Below are 23,313 nucleotides of genomic sequence, written 5' to 3'. Positions count from 1 at the left end.
GTGGACAGCCCACTCTGGATCAAAAGCAAGCTTGGCTTTAGTGAGAATCCCTGGGAGAGGATAATCAACAAAAAAAAACCCAAATGGGGTTGCCAGGCGCCTTTTTATGTCCTGTGAGGTACGGGTGCCCAGAAGGGCCATTTTGACATGGAACACAGCCTGGGGACAAGACACACAGAACATGGCTGGTGCCTCACAGGGAGCAAGATAACCGAGTGCGCGGAAGAGAAGCAGCTCGTTCCCACTGTACCCACCAGAGCTTAAATGCAGACCCAGCCCACACCTCAGGAGAAAACTCTCTCCCGCAGAAGGCCGCTAGCTGTTACTAAACCTCGGCCGTGTTCCCGCAACTGCAGAAACGCTTACAAAAAATTGGCTGCTGTTGCAGATTTCCTGTGTGAAGTATCTGGGACAACCGAATGCCAGTTAGTAAAGACAATGATCCTTTGCCAACCCGGAGGATTCGGTGACCGCCGATGCATGGCAGCGAACTCCAGTCTAATTTTTGTGGGGCTCAAGAAAGCCCCAAAGGCTGTTTTGCAGCCCAGTTCTGAGCATATTTGTGTGGTTAAGTGTTCACTTGGATGTACTTCTGAGCAAAGTGTGCCCGAGATGGGCAGCACGAGCATCCTAATTCGTTAACCTGAGGCTGAAGTGTAAAAACAGGAATTCATGGTTCTTTTATCACAAAAAAAGAGAAAGGGAACTTTGGTCTTTCCGCCAGGTCAGTTACAGGAAGGCAGTATGAAGAGCGGAGGAGGAAGCCTCCCACGTTTAGCCTATCCTCCTGTTGAAAGTCACAGAAAGACTTATGAACCGCTTCCTCCTACCATTTCCTTCCAGCTCTGTCACAATAGCTCTTGCCAAAACAAAACCCCATTGATACAGTTTTAACAACCAGACAAAGCAGATTCAAAACCATTTCCCTTAATTTGCATTCTATAGTCCAATCGCACCATATGGCATAGAATAATTGAGATATATATATATATATGCATGCAATGTTCTAAAAAGCTCCGATGGACTGGCATCCATTTCCCATACCTGAGTGGGATTCCCAGACCACTTCCAGAGCTGGCGTGCTGGCAGGAAAGCAGAGATCTTTGGCCGGTTTTCCACCGAGGGCAGCCTCTGCCGGCGGGAGAACTCTTTGGCTTTGGAGAAGCTCAGGGCCTCCTTGCGCCTGAGCTTGCCCTTGGCCCCAGCGCCAAAGCACCTCTGCAGGGTGCTGCCCTTGGAGCGCAGGGCTTCGGACTGAGCCAGCAGGGCTGGGACAGGGTGCGTCAGGCAGGTCTGCACAAGCAAGGTCGAGTCCTCGTCGTCGGAACTATAGGACGAGTCATTGTCTGATGAGCAGAGGCTCGATGTGGAGCCCGAGCCCGAGCTGGAGGAAGTGGACGATCCAGAGGACGACGATGAGACGGAAAGTCGTGTCAGGAAGCGGGAGGGTACACTTCCTCTCAAGTCGTCCACCTCATCTTCATCCATGTCTGAGTAGGAGCTGTGACAGTCGCTGTCACAGTGTAGACCATACTCTGTTTGACCCGTGTACTTGCGCAGCGCCAGCCCCATCGGCAATGATGTGCTCTTCTTCTCCTTGATCCCCAAGGCCGGGTGAGCGTAGCCGTGGCCGGGCAGTGAGCCAAAGTCCTTGTCATTCATCAGCAAGGCCTTGCAGTTTTTGTTCTTGGGCGATGTCACGCCCTCGTGGTCCAGCTTGACCAGGTACTCGCTGCCCATTTTCCGGCGCCCTCCCTTGCCCATCTCAAGGTCCAACCGCTCTGCCTTCTTGGCACGCAAGAGCTTCTGGGTGCACGGCAGAACCAGGCCGGCGCTTCCAAAAGCCGAGTAGGAGTTGGCAATGCGGCTGAACGAGTCTGAGCCAAAGCCGTTGCCAAAAATGGGGGCAGCCACACTGTGTACGGGAAAGAGCACCTCCTTGGCCCGCAGCTTCTTGCTGCTGCCGTTGAGCTGGAAGAGGTTCTGCCGCATCGCAGTGCTCTTGCTGGAGGTCTTGCGCTTGTTCTGAGCCACAGCTGACCAGCTCAACAGAGGGCTAGGACGGCGGCCCAGGAAGTGATCACCAGGCAGGGCTTTTGAACTTGGGTGCAGGTCAGATTTACCTGGGAGGAAAGGACAGGGTCAGAGAAATACTGGTGGGGGCTGCCAACTGTGCTAAGAAACTGCGCCTAATCTTCCTAAGTCCTTCCCCCATGCAACTGCTTTCATTTATTCTTGCCGGGGCCTGGTCAGATGGGTTGAGCCGTTAAGGACTAACCTCTTATGTATGCTATTTTAAAAAAAAAAAGCTGCCCAGAAAGGGTGGGGGGAATGAAATGTTGTTGGTTTTTTTAAAAGTATATATTAAATAGGTAGCAATCACAGTTAGATGAGCGCCACGGATCATGCAAGTGTCTGACTTGGACACTGTCACAAGTATTTCTGCAGAATGGCAAAAGGCAGGAAGTAGCAGCTCTCGCTGTTCATTCACTTCTCCCTCCCCAGGAATCCATGAAACAACCCACCAGCACCCTTTGACTTGCAAACCATTCTCATTTGGCAGAAGAAATGCTGAGAGACAGGGTGAAGCCAAAAGAAGGCCCCTGCTTGTTAGGATCTCCCATGTGTCCAGTATAGGATGCATTGACCTCACTTCTTTTTGCCCTTAGTGACATCAATATATAGGCACATAATTATGTTGTCCCTTGCGGTATATGATCCCTGATTGGCTGGGATCTCCCGAGGAGGAATGAAATGGAGGGGGGACCGAGGGGAGAAGGCAACTGAAGCAGCAGCAATGGTGGCGGCATCTTTGAATAGTAATGAACAACCATGAAAAAGGTTGGATTTGGGGCAGTAGCAATCCCTTTCCCTGCTTTACTGTTACTCATCAAACCTGACCAGGGACTCCTGGTGTTCCTCCCCCAACTGATGTCCATCAATGCTTTCTCAGGGTTCATGAACCCTGGCCCACCTTTTATGGTGCTTCTGCATTTTGATGTTTAAACACTGCTCTTTCCATAACTCAGATGGGCTTCTTTTTTTGCAGGTACAGGTCCAAGTACTTCTGGATTACATAATGGACCAAGGAACCAGCTATATTTTGTAATTTTATAAGCTACGTGAGTTTGCTGCTCAGTATATCTTTTTTTTACATCATCTGTGGTGTTTTATGCATTGTGACTTTGCTGTTATTTTTATTGATTACAGTCTAGTAATGATTTATTGTGGTTTTTGAGGTGTGATTTTCTGTTTGATTATTATTTGCTGATACGTTAAGGGTTCGTTTTATTGTGCAATATTGTATTTGAAACAGATTATTGAATATTGCATTAGGCTGCTTATTTTTACAGACATATTTCTCGTTATGATTTGCATTGGATCAGATTGTTTATAGGACGTGTGATCTTTGTTGCATATTTTATCGTTTCTATGGCTTGTGAACTGCCTTGTGTATAACAATGTAGAAAGGCGGTGTACATATTAAAAAAAGGAAGTTTCTGTTCAGCTGCCAAGTTTTACGGGGTAGCCTTGGGGCAAGTTTTCCCTCTCTGCCCAATCCCTCTCACAGGGTTTTGTGTGAGGATAAAAAGCAAGACAGAAACAGGACCTTTGAGCGCCTTTCTAATGAAAGGCAAGTGATGGAGAAATGGCTTACCAGCTTTCTCTTTGCTGGTTGCCTTCTTGCCGGTGCTTTTGGCTGACTCTGAGCTCTCACGCCCCTCAGCGCACAGGCTTGGTGCCGATTCACTGGAATGGGGAACATCACTGGAAGACCTCTTGTTGCGACGGCAGAAGGTGGAGACCAAGAGTGCAGGAGAAGGCTCTGTGCCTGTAGCAGAGAGGGGAGAGTTAGAAATCTCAAGGACAGATCCAGGTGAAAACTCACTGAGGGTGCCTCCTGAATTCAAAGGTTGTTGGCCCATCTGAATTTGCCTCTCATACTTTCTCCTGTGGCAATATTCATCTCCCGCTCTTCACAGTCATGTGCAGGCTGGCCAGATCCCCCTTGCACCGTAGCCCAGAAAGCGCAGGACGTTCTTGTATGCCCAAAGGGAATGGCCACTGTGCCCAGAGCTGCAGGGAGCTTTATAACCAACCCAGCACAAGGTGCAGTGAAGCTGCACCCAAGGCGCAGATTGCAGCAAGGAACGTGGATGAGGCTCTGCAATACAACCTCTGCAGGTTTGGATCTGCCGAGGCAAAACAAAATACGGAAGCACGTCAGGTACAACTGACCCTGCATTTGTCCCATCCAAGGATGCTTACACTGGATTTTGAAATCAGGTGGCAACATGCGGATATTAGACACTGCAATGTGGCCTGTGTCCCCGTCGTCGAATTCTACCAGCACAGAGTCTGCATCATCCTCTTCATCACTTGAGGAACCTGTGGGACAGAATCTGTGTTAACTTTGGGGACAGACAAACACATTTCAAGCCAGCTCTCCACCATTTGGCATGTTTGAGGAAAACATTCTGGACCAGTGACTTGGTTGCTCGCTGCATGCTTGACTCTTCCCCGCCTTGGGGTCTCTATTGGCCAGCCCCTCTCACCTCGAATTACATTTCCTGGGTAGAGGCAGCGGGACTTCTGGCTCCAGTAAGCACAGACTCGGGTGCCAGGTGGGAGGCTGTGACTTGACTGCGGCCGCACATCCAGAACCTGGGAAGAAACAAAAGGTCCTGGTTGACAGGTGCTCTTAGCAAGGCACTGTTGCTGCCACTACTGCCTAGCCAAGGGCAAGGCTTCATGTTGTATATCATAGAATGACTGTCAAGGATAAGATGGAACAAGCTTGGCAGAACTGGGTGTGTGGTGAGGCTCTCTCTAGTATTCAGGCACCAGCATTCCATGCCTTGCATGGCTATCTGCTCATCTGACATGGTCTCCACTCATGTTCTCTTTCCTCGCATTCTGCCTAGACACTACTGAATGCTGCCCTTTCCCTCCAACTTTTACAAAGCTCCTTGCTTTCCAAACGCTCCAAAGATTTGGTTTGGAAAAACCAAAAGTTGCTAACTGCAGACGAGCCGCAGAATCAGTAACTGAGCATACATACAGCATTATTGATTTGATTAGCACAGTTTATTAACACTGAGCTGAGGTTTCCTTAGTGTCAGAAAAGTGTGATGAATATGTCTTAGTACAACACAAGCATCACTGGGGGATGGGAGCACAGCACTATCAAAATGAACAGCACTGTGATGCACAGCTGGGAAGAAAGGGAGGTATCCTGTCCCCCCAGAGCCTTGAAAGCAAGAAGCCAGGTGTGGCTACAAACTCTATGCAAGCCTCACAATACCGGCTGGTGGAAGATCTACACTGAAGCTAGGCTGACCATGACAAACCCTGTGCACTGTGCAAGTGCATCTAATCCCTGCCAGTTAGCATTGTGTTGTGTTGTCTTTATATATCGCTTTTTGGCCCTAAAGCCCCCAAAGCACTGAAAAGAATCATGTAGACGTGCCCTTGCCTGAATGCATCTTGCCCTTCGCCCTACAACCACACTATCTCAGTCCCAGGTACCCAGAAGACATGCACCTCCTGAGTGTACCTTGCTTGCCTCAGCAAAAATGCTTCTCTCCAGCGTGCTGTGCCAGCTTGCGCTTTGCACATTTGCACAGGGGAGCAGCACTCTTTGCTCCCTGCCTCACAGGCAAATCCCAGATTCATGAATGCACCACATGCTGTTGCTCCCAGTTGCATTCACAGCCCAGCTTCTCCGCCCCCAATTGCCTAAGCAGGCCTGATTAATCCCAGGCCATGATCTGCAGGGACTCACCGCCTCCTGCAGCAGCTGCTCCTGGGAATAGATCCTCTGCCGGTTCCCTCGCTCTCCCTCAATGACGATGCTGTAGCTACGGGAGGGACAAATCAATGGCAGAGATTTATACAGCTGAAGATGTGAAAGGCTGGAAAAGAACTTGGCTTGGCTCATTTTGACAAGATGTGAAATGGGACATTCAATCCTCAGTTTGCAGGGGAGGGAACAGAGCGCTTGCCTTTTGGCTCAGCTCAGTGCAATTGGGAGCGCATGATGCTCGCTGCTCAGTCCACAGGTCCATATGAGTAGGAGGCAAAGAGCACTCGGTGCTCAATTTGGGGACAGAAAGGGTGCTAAAAGCTTGGTTCAGGAACGGAGGAAAAACATGCTACAGGGATAAACAGCGCAACCCAATAGTATAATTACTCAGAAGTAAGTCTCACCTCCATGAGGCTTACTTACAGGTAAGGAAACACAGGAGTGGAAGGTCAATGCTTTTATGGAGCACATTTTAAAGTTAGCCATTTTAATGCTATTACTCTTATTCTGCAGACAGGTAAAAGCTTGCCCAAGACCATACCAGAAACTTATGATAGAAGGGGCCTCTGAATTTCCACATCCATCTGTCCTCTGCACCACAGAGCCTACAGTGTGCTTTTTGTTCAGAGCAGCGGGATGGGTAGGCGGAGGGAAAGCACTGGCTTTGCATTGCCAAATATCAGGATGGAGATCACCTGCCACTCTGTTTGCGAGTGAGGAAGATAGGGCCACGATACTGAATTGAGGTCATGTGAACATTGCAGCATGTCGCCTTGGGGGAGGGTGGTGGTATTACTGTACTTTAAAGCAGAGATGGGGAAACTTGTAGTCCAGCAACATCTGGAGGGCCGCCACACCTATCGTCTCTGACCATTGGCCATGGTTTTCCCATCCCTCCCTTTAAAACAGGGTTTCCCCAAACTTGGGTCTCCAACTCCAAGGCCAGTGTTCAGGGATGGTGGGAATTGTAGTCCAAAAACAGCTGTAAACCCAAGTTTGGGAAACCTTGCTTTAAAGGAAAAGGGTATTAAAGGGGCTGCAACTGTCAGCAGGCACAAAGGAGGAAGGAAGCAGAGGAAAGGAACTTCCTGCCCCCTTAAATATTGGTGTGCTGCCATTTGATCTTTGCAAGCAACGACGACCCCTCTCTCCTTGCATCTCTTGCCCATGTTTGTGCCTGGAAAAATGGGGGTTCTTACATGTCTGGTGGCTGCAAACTCTTCACACTCCCGGCATAGAGCAGGCTGTCCTCTTTGGGAATGAGCACGCGCAGTCCATCCTGGAGATCCTCCTTGTGAATGGTGCATGACTGGGCTGCAGCCAAACAAGGCAGAGCAAGGCATGAATCCACAGCTCACACTGCTCCCCACTTCCTTTAAACCAGCATACTTCTCAACTCTCTCTCTCTCTCTCTCTCTATATATATATATATATATAGTTTGGAATCTGCCTCCAGGATATGACAAAAGCTATTATTAAAAAGGAATATCCAGCTGGCCAGCAAGCACCTTCATTTGGGACCTGCAGCTCTTAAGATTGCATCTCTTGCAGCGAGTACACAACAGAGGGTGGGCTTGCAGACTTGTTAACAAACTTCATTACCACAGCTCTTGGGGGATGTTTCCTCAGCCTCGTCCACATGTGGAGACTGGAGCAAAGCCAAGAATTGCACCCAGAGTGTGGACTCCAATACCTGGCATCATCCCAGAGCTGCTCAGAAGAATCCTTTCTACACCTCCCAGCAACCCACTACAGCAGTCTTGCTCTGCCCCATCTCAGATTTTGCTTCAGCAGCAGCTTAGGTACAACTACCACCCTCCACCTCGAATACTTTTTCCTCCTTTCGTCTGCCTTTGCTCTTGACCAGTGATCTGTGTAGTTCACATGCAGAAAGAGAGAGAGAGAGAGAGAGACTACTGCTCCCTGCTCCCACCCCCAACAACTGAATGCTAAACGGTGAGGGAGCGCCAAAACTCACCAGGGGTCATGTCTTGCTCTGTACCAGTGGGGGGCATCTCCTCCTCTTCAGAGAAGCTGCTGTTATCATCAAACTCAAAGTGATCCTCAATGGCGAAGCTCTCCATCAGCCGGCTGACCGCCCGGCCTTTGCACTGCAAAAGCCAAGGAGAAAATGTACCACACATGACAAACTGTGTCTTTGCCCAAGGCAGAAAGGGATGGAACAAGGGTCTCCTAAATCCCGAATCAATAGTGAAACCTCTGCACCACCCTGACCTTTGCTAGATGGAGCCATTTCCCACTGGAAGAGCTCTCAGGGCAGTCAGAGGAGTTCTCACCCAGCAAATACCCTGACAGTAGCAAGACAGATCTGAGCCATCAGCCTCAGAAGGAAATGGCGGCGACCACAGGACTCTTAGGAGGGGGCAAGTGTTGCTGACCTACCCATGCCCTGCATTGCAGGAGGTGGCGGCCGTTTCCTACCTGCTTGCTGACCACCTTGTTCTTGACCTTGGCCAGCTTCTTGCCTTTGCTGAGGATGACCTTGGCATTGCGGGGAGAAAGCGCCAGTGCCCCATTCTTTCTCTGCCAAGAGGGAGGGAAGGGAAAATGGGGTTAGGGAAAAGGCCGGCCAACACAGAAATCTCCAGGCAAAGGAGCAGTGCTCTACAGAGTACCTACCCCAACACGAATGGCTGTAAAGACCCACCCCCTTTCTCTTTTTTATTTTAAAATAATAATTTTATAAATTTTTAACAAAAAACATTTCAATGACATTTCTAGTTTAACAATCTCTTCATCTACAACTTTCCCTCCCTCCATGGTTGCCCCAAAATTTCAATTTAGGCTGCATATTATCGTTATTTTATACCTTTGCCTTATCACAGAAGAAAAACAGAAAGTTCAGCCCCACTGCTGCCCTTATTCAAATCCTACTTACACAAGTTTTTAAGTATTCTGCAAACATTTCCCAACCTTCTTTAAAACTGGTCTCTTTCTGATCTCCGATTCTACGCGTCAATCCTGCCAATTCTAAGACTCACCCCCTTCCTCAATGACCCATACCTAGAAGGGGCCTGTCTGCTTGGCAGGAACACCGCCCTGTTGCATCCAGCTCGTTCCAGCCCATTGGGTCCCACCTTCCTTCCAGGGACAGAGCCCCTGGCACCCCCCCCCCCCACTCCCTTGAGGAACACCTCTAGTCTGGCTCTTTGCACGCCTGCTCACCCTGAGGGCCGACTGCAGCACCTTGCTCTTCCGCGTGGCTTTCTTGAGGCGTTCACTGTTGAGCTTTCCTGCATCGTCCCGAGTTGCAAACAGTCGGGCTTGGCTGCCAGAGAAGAGCCCCTCGTTCGCGGCCGATGTCCCAGGCCCGCACTGCAGCTCCTTGGCCTTGCTCTTCAACTTCTTCTTGCTGGAAGCCTCGCAAGATGCTGCCCGACAGACGGGCACCTTTTCCAGCCTCCCTACACCGGGCTTCACCGGGCGCCGCTTGATTTTGACTTGGCCCTCGGGACTGGGGATCCGGCAGGGCCCTGTGTGGGTACAAAAAGAGTATATGAGTTTTTGTGTTTTTGATACCTTGCCTTGGGCCAGGTCTTCCTTTTTCTCCTTGCACAGCCTGGCTCGTATAATAGGAATAAGCATAACGCAAGTCCAGGTTTTGGGCAGCCCCATATCCATTAGCAGCTTGTGGGCCAGTCTGATAGCCTCCCCCCCTTTCTTTGGGGGCTTTGCTTTTGGCATGCAGTGTGGTACCAGAAGCTGGATCTCAGAACATCCCCTGGAGCTTACAAGACGGGCGCCCACAGATTCCCTGTAATTTACAAGTTGGGCCCATATGGATCCTTCACTGCCATCTTGCATCCATCCTTGCGCATGAGTAAAATTAGGGCCATGTACATACTTATTATACATTTAAAGCACATTCTCTCCACTCACAAGAATTTTGGGCGCTGTAGTTTAAGGGTTGCTGGGAACAGTTACTCTGGGAGGGATAAACCACAGTGCCCAGAATTCTTTGAGAGGGAAAATGTGCTTTAAGGGCATAGTGCATACACAGCCACAATTTGGCAGGATGGATGCAATCTTAAGTTATTTTCTTACCAGGCTTCAGTGCCTTGTTCTCTGCCAGCTGGGATGAATCCTGCATCTTACCAATAACGTTTTGCCACTTTTTGTTTCACATTACCTAGCAGCCCCTGCCTCTCCTTTTTCTTCTTTGCCTTCTGATTCGCTTCCATCTTCACCACTGAGGAAGGAGAGGGGCCAATCACAGCAGGGTTTACTGTCACGTGAAGGGTGGAGCTGGTGTCGCTGGTCAAGTCGTCACCACCACCGTCATCGTCGTCGCTTTCGTAGTCTTTGTGGCGATTGTCATCTGCGGGCAAAGGGGAGAATCAGAAGAAATGGGAAGGAGGGAGGGAGCAGGCCACCTCAAGATGGGGAAGGGACTCAGAGGACATTATGGACAATAACGGGGAGGGGATCAGTGTTCTACATGACGCCTCGCTACACTGATGTCCGTGCTTCTGTCATCAACGCACACCCAAGACAATCGCCGCGTTGTTTTTGAGGCCTGTACCCTAACACGAACTGAGAAGCGAGAGTTCAAAGCCAGCGGCTCGCAAAACATTTTATACATCTTGTTTGGGGCATTTTATTGCACTGCCTCTTTTTTAATGAATTTTTGGCAGCAATCCACCATTTGGGAACCATTGGACTTGAGGACTTAATGCAGGAGGAGCCCCTGATAAACTGCCCTGGGGTGCTCATCATGGGTACAACAGTGGGGCAGAAGCTCTTCCAAACGTAACGGGGGGGGGGGGGAACCAAGCACACAACTTGGAAGGTGTTTCAGGCCTCGCAACTGCCCCCCTCTGTCAACCCCGCAGCAAATCTGGTCTGCGTATCCTCCTCCCCCTCTCCCAATCTTGAGTTCTTACATCCTGGCTCTTGCCCCTCCTGACAATGCCCCTTTGTTCTTTTGGCTTTGGGGAGTGGAAGCAGGATTCCTGTCTCAGCCTTGGCTTCCTGATAAGATGCCCCAGAAGCTCCAAGGGAAACCCATAAGGCTGCAGTCAAACTGGAGCGGACATTGGCCCCAGCAGAGGCCAGCACGTGCAGCTATTTTTAAATTACACAGCTTCCTCTGCTTGCCAGGAGGAAATGTGCTGGGCGGCAAAAGCTCCTGGCCAGAGCAGAAGATAACAGTTTGTTGTTGTTTTTTCTGGAGGATGGATTTGTTCCGTGAATGGCTTGGGAGCGACTAATTGCGCTTTGCCTTTCCCTAGTGGGAAGGTGAGAGGGCCGGTAGGGATTCTGTGTCTTAGGAATCCAGCACACTGCCCTACAGGACACACACATACTCCCTTTCCACAGGGCCGGAGGTCAGCAATTGTCCCAGGGCCTGTTTTAGCCGTGACAGACATAGCAAGGCAACAGCTGCAAAGTTACTAACATCCTCTTCACCTCTTACTTATTTAAGAACATTTAGCTACTGCTTGGTCGCAGCTAAGCGGTTTACAAAGATATAAAATAAAACAATACCGTTGTGGATAAAACTCACGTTAGAAACAGGTTATTTAAAAAAGAAAAAGAAAAACCCAGAAGAAAATTAAAACCAACAGTTGCTAAAAAAAAAAAAAAACACACAGCTACATGTCTGAAGAGACTTGCCTAAAGAAACAATGGTTTAAGCTGAGTCACACACAAAAAGAGTACAGTGAAGGCGATCGCCTGTTGTCATTAGGCAGGGAGTTGCAAAGTGCAGGTGCTGCCACACTAGAAGACTGGTTTATTTTGAGTGTGGAATGAGGATTTTGCAGCACCTACAACAGTGCCACTTCCATAGATCAAAGTAGTCAAGTGCAATATGAGGCAAGGTGATCCTGCAAGTCAACTGCTCCCAAGCTGTTAAGGGCTTCGTTTACTAACAGCAACATGCTGGTAGCAAACAGGCAGCTGGCGCGCATCTCTGACCAGAAGTGCCAACAGGGTCTACACGGTTGCCAACCTTTGCTTCCCAGCGATCCCCACCCCTTTCTACCGCCATCCATACCTGCATCAGTATTTCCTGTGCTTGGCTTGACCTCTGAGGTAGTGAGGTCCTGCTGTGGGTATTTGGCACAAGGCGTTGCTTTGGAGCTCTTGGGCCGGGAGAGTTTCTTTTGGATCCTGGTACCGGGGCTGGGCTCTTTCCGTCGGAACGGGCCAATGTTTGCCGGCAAGCCTTTGCTCTTGACCTTCTGCTTGAGATGGGAGACCTTGTGCACCACGGTGGAAGCCAGCTTGTTTTGGGAGCTGCTCTTCTTGCAACGCACCTTTTCCTGCAGCATGGAAACAAACAAGAGTCACTACAGTCCAAAAAATGCCTTCTCTGCCGTCTCCCACTCTCTCCTGCTCACATCTGTTTCTTACAATCAGGGTATTGGAAAGGATGCTGGGGAGCTGCTGCCAGTCAGTGTAGACAGTACTGAGTAAAGATGAACCAACGGTCTGGTTCAGTAGAAGGCAGCTTCCTATGTAATCGGTAAAATGAAACAATTGTGCACATTTCTGCCTTACTTTGCCTATTTTGCCGGGGGGGGGGGGGGGGCGGGCGGGTAGGAGGACCGCAATATACTGGAAGATGAAGGAGATGCAGTGTCTCACATATGAAGATACAGCATCCCAGAGATCTCACTAGGCCAGCCCTTAGAGCCTAAAGCATCGTGGTTGATGTGGCGAATGTCGTCCCCATCTGACTGGCTTTGGAAGGTAGGGGCAGAATGTCAATGGCTCTGATCAGGCCTAGCTTGTTCACCAACATAGTGGGCTACTTTTTACTCAACGACCAGGAAGGTGAAAGAATGAAGAGGATGGCTGTGCTAGATAAGGCTCCGTGCTGGACTCACCTGGGAGTTTTTAATGCCACCATAAGCAGTCTCTGATATTTTCCTTTTCTTCTTCTTCGGCTCTCCCTCAGCCCGCAGCTCTGCACACAGCAGAGATAAGCTGGCCTTTACTGACCTGTGAATGGGAAAGAATGCTCGGTTTGGAGAAAGCCCAATGGAAAGACAATTCAGCTCACTGAATCCTCCATTGGTGGGGTGGAGGCCACGGGGTGATGAGGTGCAGGGGTGGAGCCTTACACAAAGGAAGGAATTTTTACCTAGGTTTTCAGGATGGAGTGAGCACACACGTGCACACACACACACACATGTTCTCAGCATTCTGCAATTCCATGCAGCATCAAAAACCATGAAACATTGCAGGTAGGTAGCCGTGTTGGTTTGTCATAGTCAAAACAAAATTAAAAAATTCCTTCCAGTAGCACCTTAGAGACCAACTAAGTTTGTTCTTGGTATGAGCTTTCGTGTGCATGGTATCTGAAGAAGTGTGCATGCACACGAAAGCTCATACCAAGAACAAACTTAGTTGGTCTCTAAGGTGCTACTGGAAGGAATTTTTTTTTTGTCATGAAACGTTGGTTCTAGACTTTATGGCTATATGAGAAAAACCTATGGGGGGAGTCTTGTGGCTACTGCTGCCTGCCTAGCCTCACGCTCCTGTCTTCCATTTCCTTCCCCCAGTTACTTCACACTCATTCCAAGTTCTCTTCCATATACTGTACAAGGGTTAAAATGTGTTGGGTCAGAAGGACACATGCAACTTTTAAATAAACTTGTAAAATAGAAGCCCATTTTATGCTGAGTTTTTTTTTCGGTTTGGCACAATTTATTTTCAGCGCGAAAATCGATATTGCTTGGTCTACAGCAGGCATCGCCAAACTCGGCCCTCCAGATGTTTTGGGACTACAACTCCCATCATCCCTAGCTAACAGGACCAGTGGTCAGGGATGATGGGAATTGTAGTCTTAAAACATATGGAGGGCCGAGTTTGAGGGTTCCTGGTCTACAGGATCTGGGGATTTCCTTTTGGTAAAACAGTATGGACCTGCCTCATTATAACCATTATATGCCCCAGAATCCAAGGTTGCCATATATGGATGGAGAGTGCCGGGCAAATGTTCAGGTTCAAGTCCCTGCCCTCTACCCTTTGATCCAGCTGTCTTGGTGCTGGGTGCTCACTAAAGTTTCTAAGAAGCTCAGAGCATTTATTCTGCCTTTGGGGAAGAAGAGCTGGAAACTTCCTTCTTCCTTCCCCCGTCTCTCCAGAGCAGGAGGGCACAGCAGGAACTAGGTGCCAAGACATCTGGGTTTTATTGAACTCCACTGTTTCCTCAGGAAGCCGCTTGGATGGAGACTGAACTGTGGTAGCTGTGTAAAACAGGAGACCCAATTTCTCCTGGCACATACAAGGACTAGTTAGTATTACTAGGAAAAGGTCTGAGATTGTGACAGGCAGGGGGGCTGTGTGTGTGTGTGTGTGTGTGTGTGTGTGTGTGTGTTTAAATACACCTCTATGTTCTGTGCACACATTTACACCTCACTTGGATTCTGCTTGCACCTCTGTTTTCACAGAGAGAAAAAACAGAATGCAACTTTTAAAACAGAAAGGATCACACAAAACAGATAGAACCGGGTATCTAAATGTGGCCAAATCAAGTTTGCAAACCCTTCCCCCAAAGCAGGGAAGGTTTACATACCTCCCTAAGGGGCGAGGAGACTGAATGGATTCTCTTTGCGCGATGCTCAGAAAACGGGGAAGAGATCATTACTGAGTAAAGAGTCCTGCTTTGCACCCTTGTCAAATGTCACCCATCTTCACCAAGTGAAATCGAAGCGTGCCTCCCTTATGGATCGAAAGGTACATGAGGGTTTACGTGGGGAGTCTAGCAGGACAAGGTGCTTGAGGGTGGGGTGGGGGGTAAAGCAGCTGGAGGGTCTTGTCCTCAAGACAAGAGTCCGAGCTGACGCCAGTGTTGAGCGCATGCTCCCACACACCTTTCTTTCTTTCCTGTTTCCCTTAGGTAGGGAAGATGGCACGCTGCATCCCTCCCACATGTCCTGTTGCAGCTTTAGGAAAAGGGAGGAGGAGATTCCTGGACTTTTCATGCCTTCCAGCAACATTCCGAAGCGGCTGCCACTTCTGCTGCAGCTCATTAATTCACCAGCTATTGGGAGGAGGGGGGGGGGCTCTGGGACAATCGCTTCTTTCAGCTGAGCTTGTCAGAAGGGTTTATGTGCAAGGGGATTGCCAGAGGAGCTACAGTGGAGCTCCTGCCCGGGCAGCTTAACTCCCTCAGCACCGGAGGGATGGCAGCGCAAGTTGCGTAAGCGGTTTCGGTGCCGCTCTTGCGGTCTTGACTCGGGAGGGAATAGGGTTTATGGGCGCGCGTGGGTGGATGTGGGTCTTGGGGGAACCGAGAAGCTAGGTGAGGCGTGCCTCTCTCCGATACGCACCATGATTAAGAGCCCTGTTCAGGCGCTCGTGCAGACTTAAACTGGATGTGGGGGGGGGGGGCATATGCTGACGTCACTTCAGGACTCTGCACATTTCTGAGGTGACTCACAAAAAGACCAGGAGGCTTTCTCTAAGGGATAACTAGGGTAGATGTACCCCCCCCACACACACACACAAAAAAGCAGACAAAGTTATTTTCATATGCAACGGCCGCAGGAAGAATACTATATGCGCAAAAATGTCGAGATGCGGTGGTACCTACTAAAGAGGATCGGCAGGTGAAATTGACGGAATATGCCGAACCGGCACGTTTAACAAGTAAAATCGGGGATCAGGAGGAGGCAGACTTTTAAGGAGGAGTGGGAAATGTTTGTAGATTATTTAAGGGAAAAAACTACTGTAAACATGTTAAAACGCAAGTAGGCTTTGAATAAGAACAGGAGTAAAATCGTATCTTGAGGAAATTGTGGTGGAGATAAGGTGTATAACATGCAGCAATATTTGAAAAGTTGGGGAAACCATGGATGGGTGGAGGGGAAGTCCAATGTTAAACTGGCAGTTAATTGGAAAATGTTGAATTTGGGGTGACTCCCATTCAGCTGAAAGGGCTTTGAAGCCTCTGCAATAGGGGAGTCGAATAACAGGGTCCCGCCAAGGTCTGGATTGAAGCCGGCGTAGGTTGGGATGTTGGAGGCAGGGCTTGTGTGTGCCCCCTGTTCCCCTCCTCAGTTATGTGGAACCTGTGGCCTTTCAGATGTTGCTGGACCACGGCATCAAATATCCCTGTCCATTGGCTATGCTGCCTGGGGCTGATGGCAGCAGAGTCCCCAGAAACATCTGAAGTGTCACAAGCTTTCCTATTTTCAGTTTAAGCCAGTGTTTCCCAAACTTGAGTCTCCAGCTATTTTTGGACTATAGTTTCCATCATCCCTGACCACTGGTCCTGCTAGCTAAGCATGATGGGAATTGTAGTCCAAAAACAGCTGGAGACTCAAGTTTGGGAAACATTGGCTTTAAGCCCTGATATGTTCACACAAATGCCTGAATCTAGCGATGAAGATCTGAAATTCTGGAAGAAAATCCCATCAATTCTGCAGTATTAAAACTCAAATTATGCAACTGGATTAAGCAAATTACATGCTTTCATGTTTTTTTTTCTCTTTTCAAAGTTCTGGGTGTTTGTTCTACTAAAGGAGCAGGGCAAGACCTGTAAGGACTCATGGAAGAAATATGAGAAGCAGGGTAGGTCTCTTGAAGAGGAGAAGAACTGGGAGCCATGGGGAAGGATTAGGAGTAACATGGAGTTAAATTGCCTTGCCCTCTTGACCAATGCAAGCCCTCTCTCAGCCAGCTCTCCCATTTTCCTGGGGCTGCAATGAAACTTCCACGTAGATTATCACGTCTGATGTTCCTGCATGTACTAATAAACTAAGATCTATCATAGATTCCCACTATATGCATGCCAAGTAAATGTGCATCATAAAAATCTGAAGAAATGATCATCACATTAATTCCTAGCCAGCATGGTTTTGAGGTGTTTCTTCATAACCAGCACTGGAACAAAACTTAGCTAAGGGAAATGAGATGCAGAAGCAGTGAGGTGAAATTTTCAGGGGTTCTTGGCAAACTATGGGATTGGAGTTAATCTCTGTGCTCTGTAGCATTTCTGCAAGCACGCAGTCTCCTGCAGCTGCTGGCAAGGGCTCTTGGAGTATCTCGGGCATGGCTGCATGCGTGTGCATACTGTATAAAATACAAATTCTGCAGCACCAGAAATTAGAATTCCATGACCTATCTGAATTTGAGCATGTTTGTGCATTTTCTTTTATTTTGCATAAATTGATCCTGGGACATTTGCCATTTTAACTATATATTAGGACACTACATATCAGCCCCCAAACCACTGCAAACAACTGCTGAGCAGCCTTTTCTGCTTTGGGGAGAAACCAACTGTGTAACTTTCAAGCAGATCTTTGCAGCGATAAGTTCTAGAAACGTGCTTTTGAAAAAAGAAAACAAAATTAAGCTGAGAGTTCTGTTGGAAGCTGAGCATTCATTCAAGCTGAACTGAATGCCTAGTGCCCTTCTGTGCTCCCTTGGAACTGCAGCACATGCAAAGCCATGTTCTTAGAGGAGCGAGGTAGTTGCTCCACAGGCATCTGTGCCCGGCTCTTCCATGTAATAAGCCATGGCCCACTGGCCCAGTAAAACCCATTGGAGGAGAGCACCAGGATTCCTGCTGCTAGTTTGTACTCGAGTACTGCTGCCTTCCAAACACTTCCTGTCGCCATAAAGGGCAGCGTGTGTGTGTGCAAGCTACACAAAGCAACCTAGAGGAAAGCGTGGATCAATCTCATCCGACACACTGAAAAAGAAACAACGAAGAGACACGTTGCTTGATGTCAGGAGAAAAGGAGCAGGAAGCAAAGGCAAAGAGAGCAACACTCTTATGTTTCAAGCAGAATCAAGAGTAAAAAATAGCCAGAGGAGGTGCACACTCCCTACCCATAAACAAGAATTAAATTAAAGAATCAAGCCTGGCCTAATCTGAAGCAGGCCATCTTTTTTTTCCTTTTGCTTTTTAAACACCTTCCCCAATCTGGTGCCCTTCAGGAGTTTGGGACTAAATGTCCCATGAACCCGGTCATGCTGGCTGATGGGATTTGTAGTCCAAATACACCTGAAGGGTTCCAGGTTGGGGAAGTCCATCGCAAAGGATCCGCTCCACACCACGTCGGCAGTTCTTTCACAAGCAGCGTCCTCCCAGCATAGTAAATATGAAATGAATTAGCTCCCTGAAGGCTTTGTTCCCATCCCCCCGCACTGCTGGCTGGCTTCCCGCTCGGATCTCCAGCGCTCGTTAGTTCTAATTGCTCCACTCCGGCACCCAGAGAAGCCGCCTCTTGTTTGCTCCACCCTGGGAATGCAGCCCAGGGTTTGAGGCCGCGCAAACCCCCCTTTGCCCTTCCCCGAGACTGCTTCTGTTCACACTCCTCTCCTGGGCCTTGCCCCCTGCAACTCGACCTTCTGACCCGGGGCTGACCCTGGAGCTGGTGCCAAATTCCATTCCGGTGGCTGGAAAGGAGGGAATTCCCTGACAAGCAGAAGGATGGGAAGGGACCAGAGCACCCTGAGGCAGGCAGGCAAAGGGCCATGGGCAGAAGGGGAGGGGAAAACAGGCCAGCAAGCAACTGGGGGCTCCAGAGAAAGCCAAGCTGCCCATCTTCACACCTCAGGCATCAGTGGACAGAGAGCTACCATGGCTCCAGGCCACCGCTCAGTTCCGGGGAGTGGCTGGAGGGAAGCAAGCTTGGCAGGGATTCTCTCGCTCGGCGTGGGAAGCTGCGGGAATGTTCCCGATAGGAAGCAGGCCAAGGGGCCGGGCCTGCAGCTGCCACAGGAGCATGTGTTGCTTCAGCGAGGCCAAAAGCCGGGAAAGGATGCCATGATGGCTGGGAGCCTTGGCCTGGCAACGCGCAGCAAGGGGATCCTGCGCCACGGTGGCTCGCCTGGCTGGGTTTACAAGGCAAGGCATGTGCGCCAGGATGCAAATCAGGAAGGAGCGCAAGCTGCCGTTCAGGTGTGGAGTGGTGAGTGTCATGGGTGTGCAAGTTCCCCTCTGGCAGCCTGTGTGATTTGGAGCCATCCTGCAATACTTTGATCTGCAGGGAAAGGGGGTGTTGGTTCGGTGTTTCCGTTGCGCAAACGCTCCCAGGAAGTGCTGAGCCGTTGCTGTGTTTATAGGGCTGTTTGGAACAGCATCTCTCCCACTGAGCCCATTTTGAAAAATCCAGGAAAAGCTATGCCATGCTCTGAGCCCACTAAAGCATGTAGAACAGGGTGCATTTATTATTTAGGTTGCAACTCATGAATGCAAAAAAAAAAAAACACTCCCTAAGTACAGGAATTAGAAATTTGTGGAAGAGAGACAGAGACAGACAAACACACACACACACACACACACACACACACACACACACACTGCGTCCCAAATATACACTATATTTGGGACCTGAGAATAACACCCCCACTGTGGACAGTGAAAGCCTCACCAATGCAATGCCACTGCTAGAGGTTACACTATTTCCAACTGGGCCCATCTACCGAATAGAGCAGCTTTTCGGAGACAGGAAGGCAGTATGATGGACTGTTGATGCCCCCTGTTACAGAAGGTCACCGCCCCTCTCCTGCCATAGTCTCTGGTTCAATCTATCTTACAGATTCTCATAACATTTGCAAAACGCAGGTACCACATGAGGATGGAATGCCAATGTCCCGGGGCAAGGATACTGGCTCTATCAATACCCGCTTCAAGTCTCCAAATAACCTGCCACCTATAAACAGTATTGTTTCACCACTGATGAAAATGGTCAAAGATATTAGTCCCTCCTTTCAAGCGGAAGAGTTTCCCGACCTGGTATTCTCCCTTCCCGAACAGTAAGGAACTCTTACTACTGCTGTGGAATGTGTGCAAGTCACTGAACTCAAAAGGATGCAACCCCACATTTTAAAAGCAGGGTGGTGGTGAGGCTTGGTTGTTAAGATTTGCTCGTACGCTGCTGGAACCATGCAGACAGTATGGTGGGAAAGACCAGCATTGGGGGGGGGGGTCGTCCCTGTTTCCCGCCTCCATCTGAACTCCTCTCCACTGTTTCTCTGAAGCCACAGAACAGTTTAGTAGAGCCCAAAACAGGGACTGCCTTCCAAATCAGCTAAGAATGTATTCCCTTCTGGATTTGGTTTTGCATAAACCTATACAGCTCTGCAAGGTTTGGGGAGGGAACAGGAATAAATCCAGGGGAAAGGGTCCAGGCAAGGGCAGAGGGAGGGGAGGAATGGGAGAAGGCAAACAAGTTCTCCAGCAAGCCCTGGAAGATTTCCACGAGCCATATGGTGGAGCCATGTTGCAACCCAAAGCCAACACTAACTGCTTTTTTTCCCCTGTAACCTTCACTACATTTGCTAATGTTTTGTGACATAAAACCTAGAGATTAATTTTTTTTTCTTCTGTCTTAATTGAAGGAACCATTTAGTACAGATTTAACTATTATTACCAAATCATCAGGATTGATGCAGCGCACACACGCGTGCTCCAATCATGTTTGGACTAGCTTGGAGGATTTATGCAAATGGGCCTGCCGGGAGAGGCAATTTGTAGCAGAGAAGGACAATTATACAGGGCCCGTGAGTGCGGGAATGACTGTGCCGGGCGGCTAATGGATAATCATAAAGCGCCAGCAGCAATGAACACCACTGCAGTGTGACCAATGACTTTATACAGCACAGATAAAGAGGCTTTTATGCAACACTGCCTTCCTCTTCAAAAGAGGGGCAATTCTTTCCCCCCCAGAACGGTGGCAGGAGGCAAGGCAGTCACGAGGCGGGGGAGCACAGAGGAGCAGGCCTCTCTCCAGCCCTGCTGCTCCCCCCGGGTCTCGGTGCCCATTGGCAACATGCAAGAGAAACCCCCCTGCACTCGGCACTAAAATGCAACCGCTTCTGGGGGCGAAGGCACCGGTTAACAGCCACGAACAACAACACGGGGGAGACTTTGACCTCAAGGGACTCCCATTAACACCACCAGCACTCCCACTCGCCCCCCTCGACGCAAGCGGCGCTCTATAATAGCTACACTGCAAACGCAGGGAATTGTGGGTGGCGGGGGGTGGTGGCGCTGCTCCCTCTTTCCTAGCAACTGCGCTGGCTTTTTAAGTATATAAAGACACGACAGGGCAACAGAGGAGAAGCATGCACACAGCTTCATACACAACAACCACCCTAGTAAACGTAAGCCGAGTGGGCACTTGCAAAGTTATCTGTGGGGTAGCTTGGAGGGGGGGGGCAGCTAGGTAAGGCCTGCCCCGCATAAGGGACCCCATGACATGGGGCATGCACACCATTTGAATGGCAATGTCCATCAACTCGGGGGAGGGGGCTTTGCCCCTTCAAATATTTAACGGGGGGAGTGCTGAAGACCCCTCGGCCCCTAGGGGTTGGCTGCCATGAGCCCAAGAGTAGAAGGTACAGAGGGGGTGCATAAGCCTTTCTGTGCTTCCCACATTTCTCCGCAGGCCCCAGTTCTAAGACTGAAAATGGGCTCAGCTTGGGGAGGAAATAAGTGAGGCAGGCAGGCAGGGGGAGGGAAAGGTGATCTGGAAAGAAAAGCAGCAGGCAGAGGTAAGGTCCCATGCCCTCCCCATCCCTGCTTCTACAGGGACTTGGAGGCTACCCAACATTTGGCCCCGCCAGTGTCATGCCCAGTTCTCCCCTTGCACTCCTGTAATTATGTGTGTCCCCCCCCACGCACCCGCATGTGCTCATTCACGCACGCGTGCACTTCCTCACGCGTCGAAAACACAAGTGTGTTGCGCACGCAGCGGCTAGGGTGCCCTTCCCGCCCCCTGCAAGCCGAGCCCGGTCACTCACTTGACCTTCCTGCTGTCGCTCTTGCTGATGGAGCCCTGGCGCAGGGAGCTGAGAGTGCTGGAGTGCTTGCGCTTCCTAGGTCGCCCTGGTCCCCGTCGAGCCGGACTCCGGGAGCTCTCGTCTCGCCTACGGGCAACAGCCACAATAAGCACAAGTCCAAAGGGCAAGCGCTTCCCTACCTCCTGTTTGGAAGGGCTGGTGTTTTGTGTGTGTGTGTTTGTGTGTACCTGCCTATGGTCTACAAACAAAGCTGAAGAGGCCTTTGAAACTCTCTATGCAAGAGACCCATTTGCTTGCTTGGGCTGCAGGTGCCATAGCAGACAGGTCCAGGGCGTTTCTTTCACACCCTCGCCTCTTTCTCAGTGCTTCGTGGTCTTACCCACATTCTCTGGGGCACCTCGCCCTGCAAACCTGCTGCGGAAAGGCAAAAGGGGCCGAGACACTCACTCGTGGTCATGCCGCCTCTGAAGCTTGGCCAGCTCCCGCTGCTTCTCCTTGTAGCGCCGCTGCAGTTCCGCCAGCCGCATCCGCATCTCTACTTCCTGGGTGTCCAAGTTCTCGATGGCTGCTTTCAGGGGGCAAACCTGCGGGGAGAAACGGAGAAGGATCCTTCACCTGGGTGGAAAAACAAGAGGCTGTGCCACGTGCACCATGCTCTGTGCGGTCTATCCATTCATTCTTAACCTGCCACACGGGGCTTCTCTTTTCCCTTCGAGTAGCAGGCTAGCTGGCAGGAAAGCTGACCTTTGGGTGGTCCATCCCAATCAGTGTCAGGTTTTGGCTGAATGCCCTCAGGGGAAGAAATAAGGGTCTGGCAACCCCAAAAAAGGTGGGGAACAACCAATATTGCATTGTCAGGGGTTTTTAAAGCACGGGCCCAGCTGTTCCCTATGGCAGTTGACAGGTTTCAGCAGCAGGGGTGGGGGCTCTCAACAGATAAGGTGGCTGGAAGTTCTGCAGATTTAAAAGGAACAGGGCATGTGTGGTTCAGAGACACACCAGGCTTCTGACTTGTTCTAGCGAGAGCCAGAACTGTGCCAGGTTGGAATGATGGACAGCTGGAAGGAACATTGTTTATTCTCCTTCTGCTGTTACGAGGCAGGGGGTCACAAGTGGAGAGTGTGCTGTCACACTGGCGTTCTGCTTTCAGGCTTCCCATAGGCATCCCATCCGCTGCTGTGAGAACAAGGTGCTGGAGTAGATGGGCTACTGGCCTGATGTAGCAGGCTGTTCTTATGCTTTTTTAATTTATTAACGTCACCTGTTAGCTTCCTTAGACACAAATGATTGCAATCAAAGAACAAGCACATCCTCTCTGTCCTCTATCTGAACCACCCTGGGTACACAGGATACTTACAGGCTTGGTCTTGGGGGTCCAGATGTACTTGCGGCGGGAGGCCCGCATGCGAGGACGCAGGTCCATGCAGGGCACAGCAGCTTCTGCCAGGTCGAGGAGGTCAGGGGGGCTGCTCTCCAGGCCGGTTGCCTCGACCAGGGCCCAGGCGGCAGCGAGAGTGGCCAGGCTTTGCAGATTGAACGCTGCCAGGTCTTCATCCAGCACTGTGGGAAGGGGGAAAGGTTACCGTGGTGGAAAAACCATTCTCATCCACAGGGGAAAGAGATATACATTAAGTTATCATACACATTGGTCTTTGGATCTTGGGTCTTTTGAGTCCCCCAGGAGGTTATGGACTCTTCCTTCCTTGAAGAGGTTTGTAGCCATTTGTCATGGATGTTTTAGCTGAGATTCCGACTTTGCACAGGGTTGAACTGCT

At 50.0% G+C, this 23,313-nt stretch overlaps 1 protein-coding gene across 7 annotated transcripts in view; it reads right to left on the bottom strand.

Moving 5' to 3' along the window:
* BAHCC1 (BAH domain and coiled-coil containing 1) overlaps positions 1–23,313 on the bottom strand; it is a 112,921-nt gene that overhangs the window by 2,228 nt on the left and 87,380 nt on the right. For 5 of the 7 annotated variants that reach the window (XR_004425903.1, XM_033138973.1, XM_033138972.1 and 2 more), the window contains exons 12-26: positions 22,896–23,098; positions 21,986–22,122; positions 21,539–21,664; positions 12,661–12,775; positions 11,826–12,093; positions 9,957–10,145; positions 8,993–9,300; positions 8,249–8,350; positions 7,785–7,917; positions 7,006–7,120; positions 5,786–5,861; positions 4,557–4,665; positions 4,270–4,389; positions 3,659–3,832; positions 1,045–2,123 (exon numbers count right to left, since the gene is read on the bottom strand). Coding sequence is in view for 6 of the 7 variants with exons in the window: in XM_033138973.1 (XP_032994864.1) it covers positions 1,045–2,123; positions 3,659–3,832; positions 4,270–4,389; positions 4,557–4,665; positions 5,786–5,861; positions 7,006–7,120; positions 7,785–7,917; positions 8,249–8,350; positions 8,993–9,300; positions 9,957–10,145; positions 11,826–12,093; positions 12,661–12,775; positions 21,539–21,664; positions 21,986–22,122; positions 22,896–23,098 (3,254 nt within the window). In the remaining variant the exon portion in view is untranslated. The remainder of the gene's footprint in view (positions 1–1,044; positions 2,124–3,658; positions 3,833–4,269; positions 4,390–4,556; positions 4,666–5,785; positions 5,862–7,005; positions 7,121–7,784; positions 7,918–8,248; positions 8,351–8,992; positions 9,301–9,956; positions 10,146–11,825; positions 12,094–12,660; positions 12,776–21,538; positions 21,665–21,985; positions 22,123–22,895; positions 23,099–23,313) is intronic. The other 2 variants (XM_033138976.1, XM_033138977.1) reach the window with 2 other exon arrangements.

This window comes from Lacerta agilis, chromosome 2, assembly GCF_009819535.1.
Source record: "Lacerta agilis isolate rLacAgi1 chromosome 2, rLacAgi1.pri, whole genome shotgun sequence".
In the NCBI taxonomy this organism is placed as follows: domain Eukaryota; kingdom Metazoa; phylum Chordata; class Lepidosauria; order Squamata; family Lacertidae; genus Lacerta; species Lacerta agilis.
This window is presented reverse-complemented; position numbering and strand designations above follow the sequence as displayed.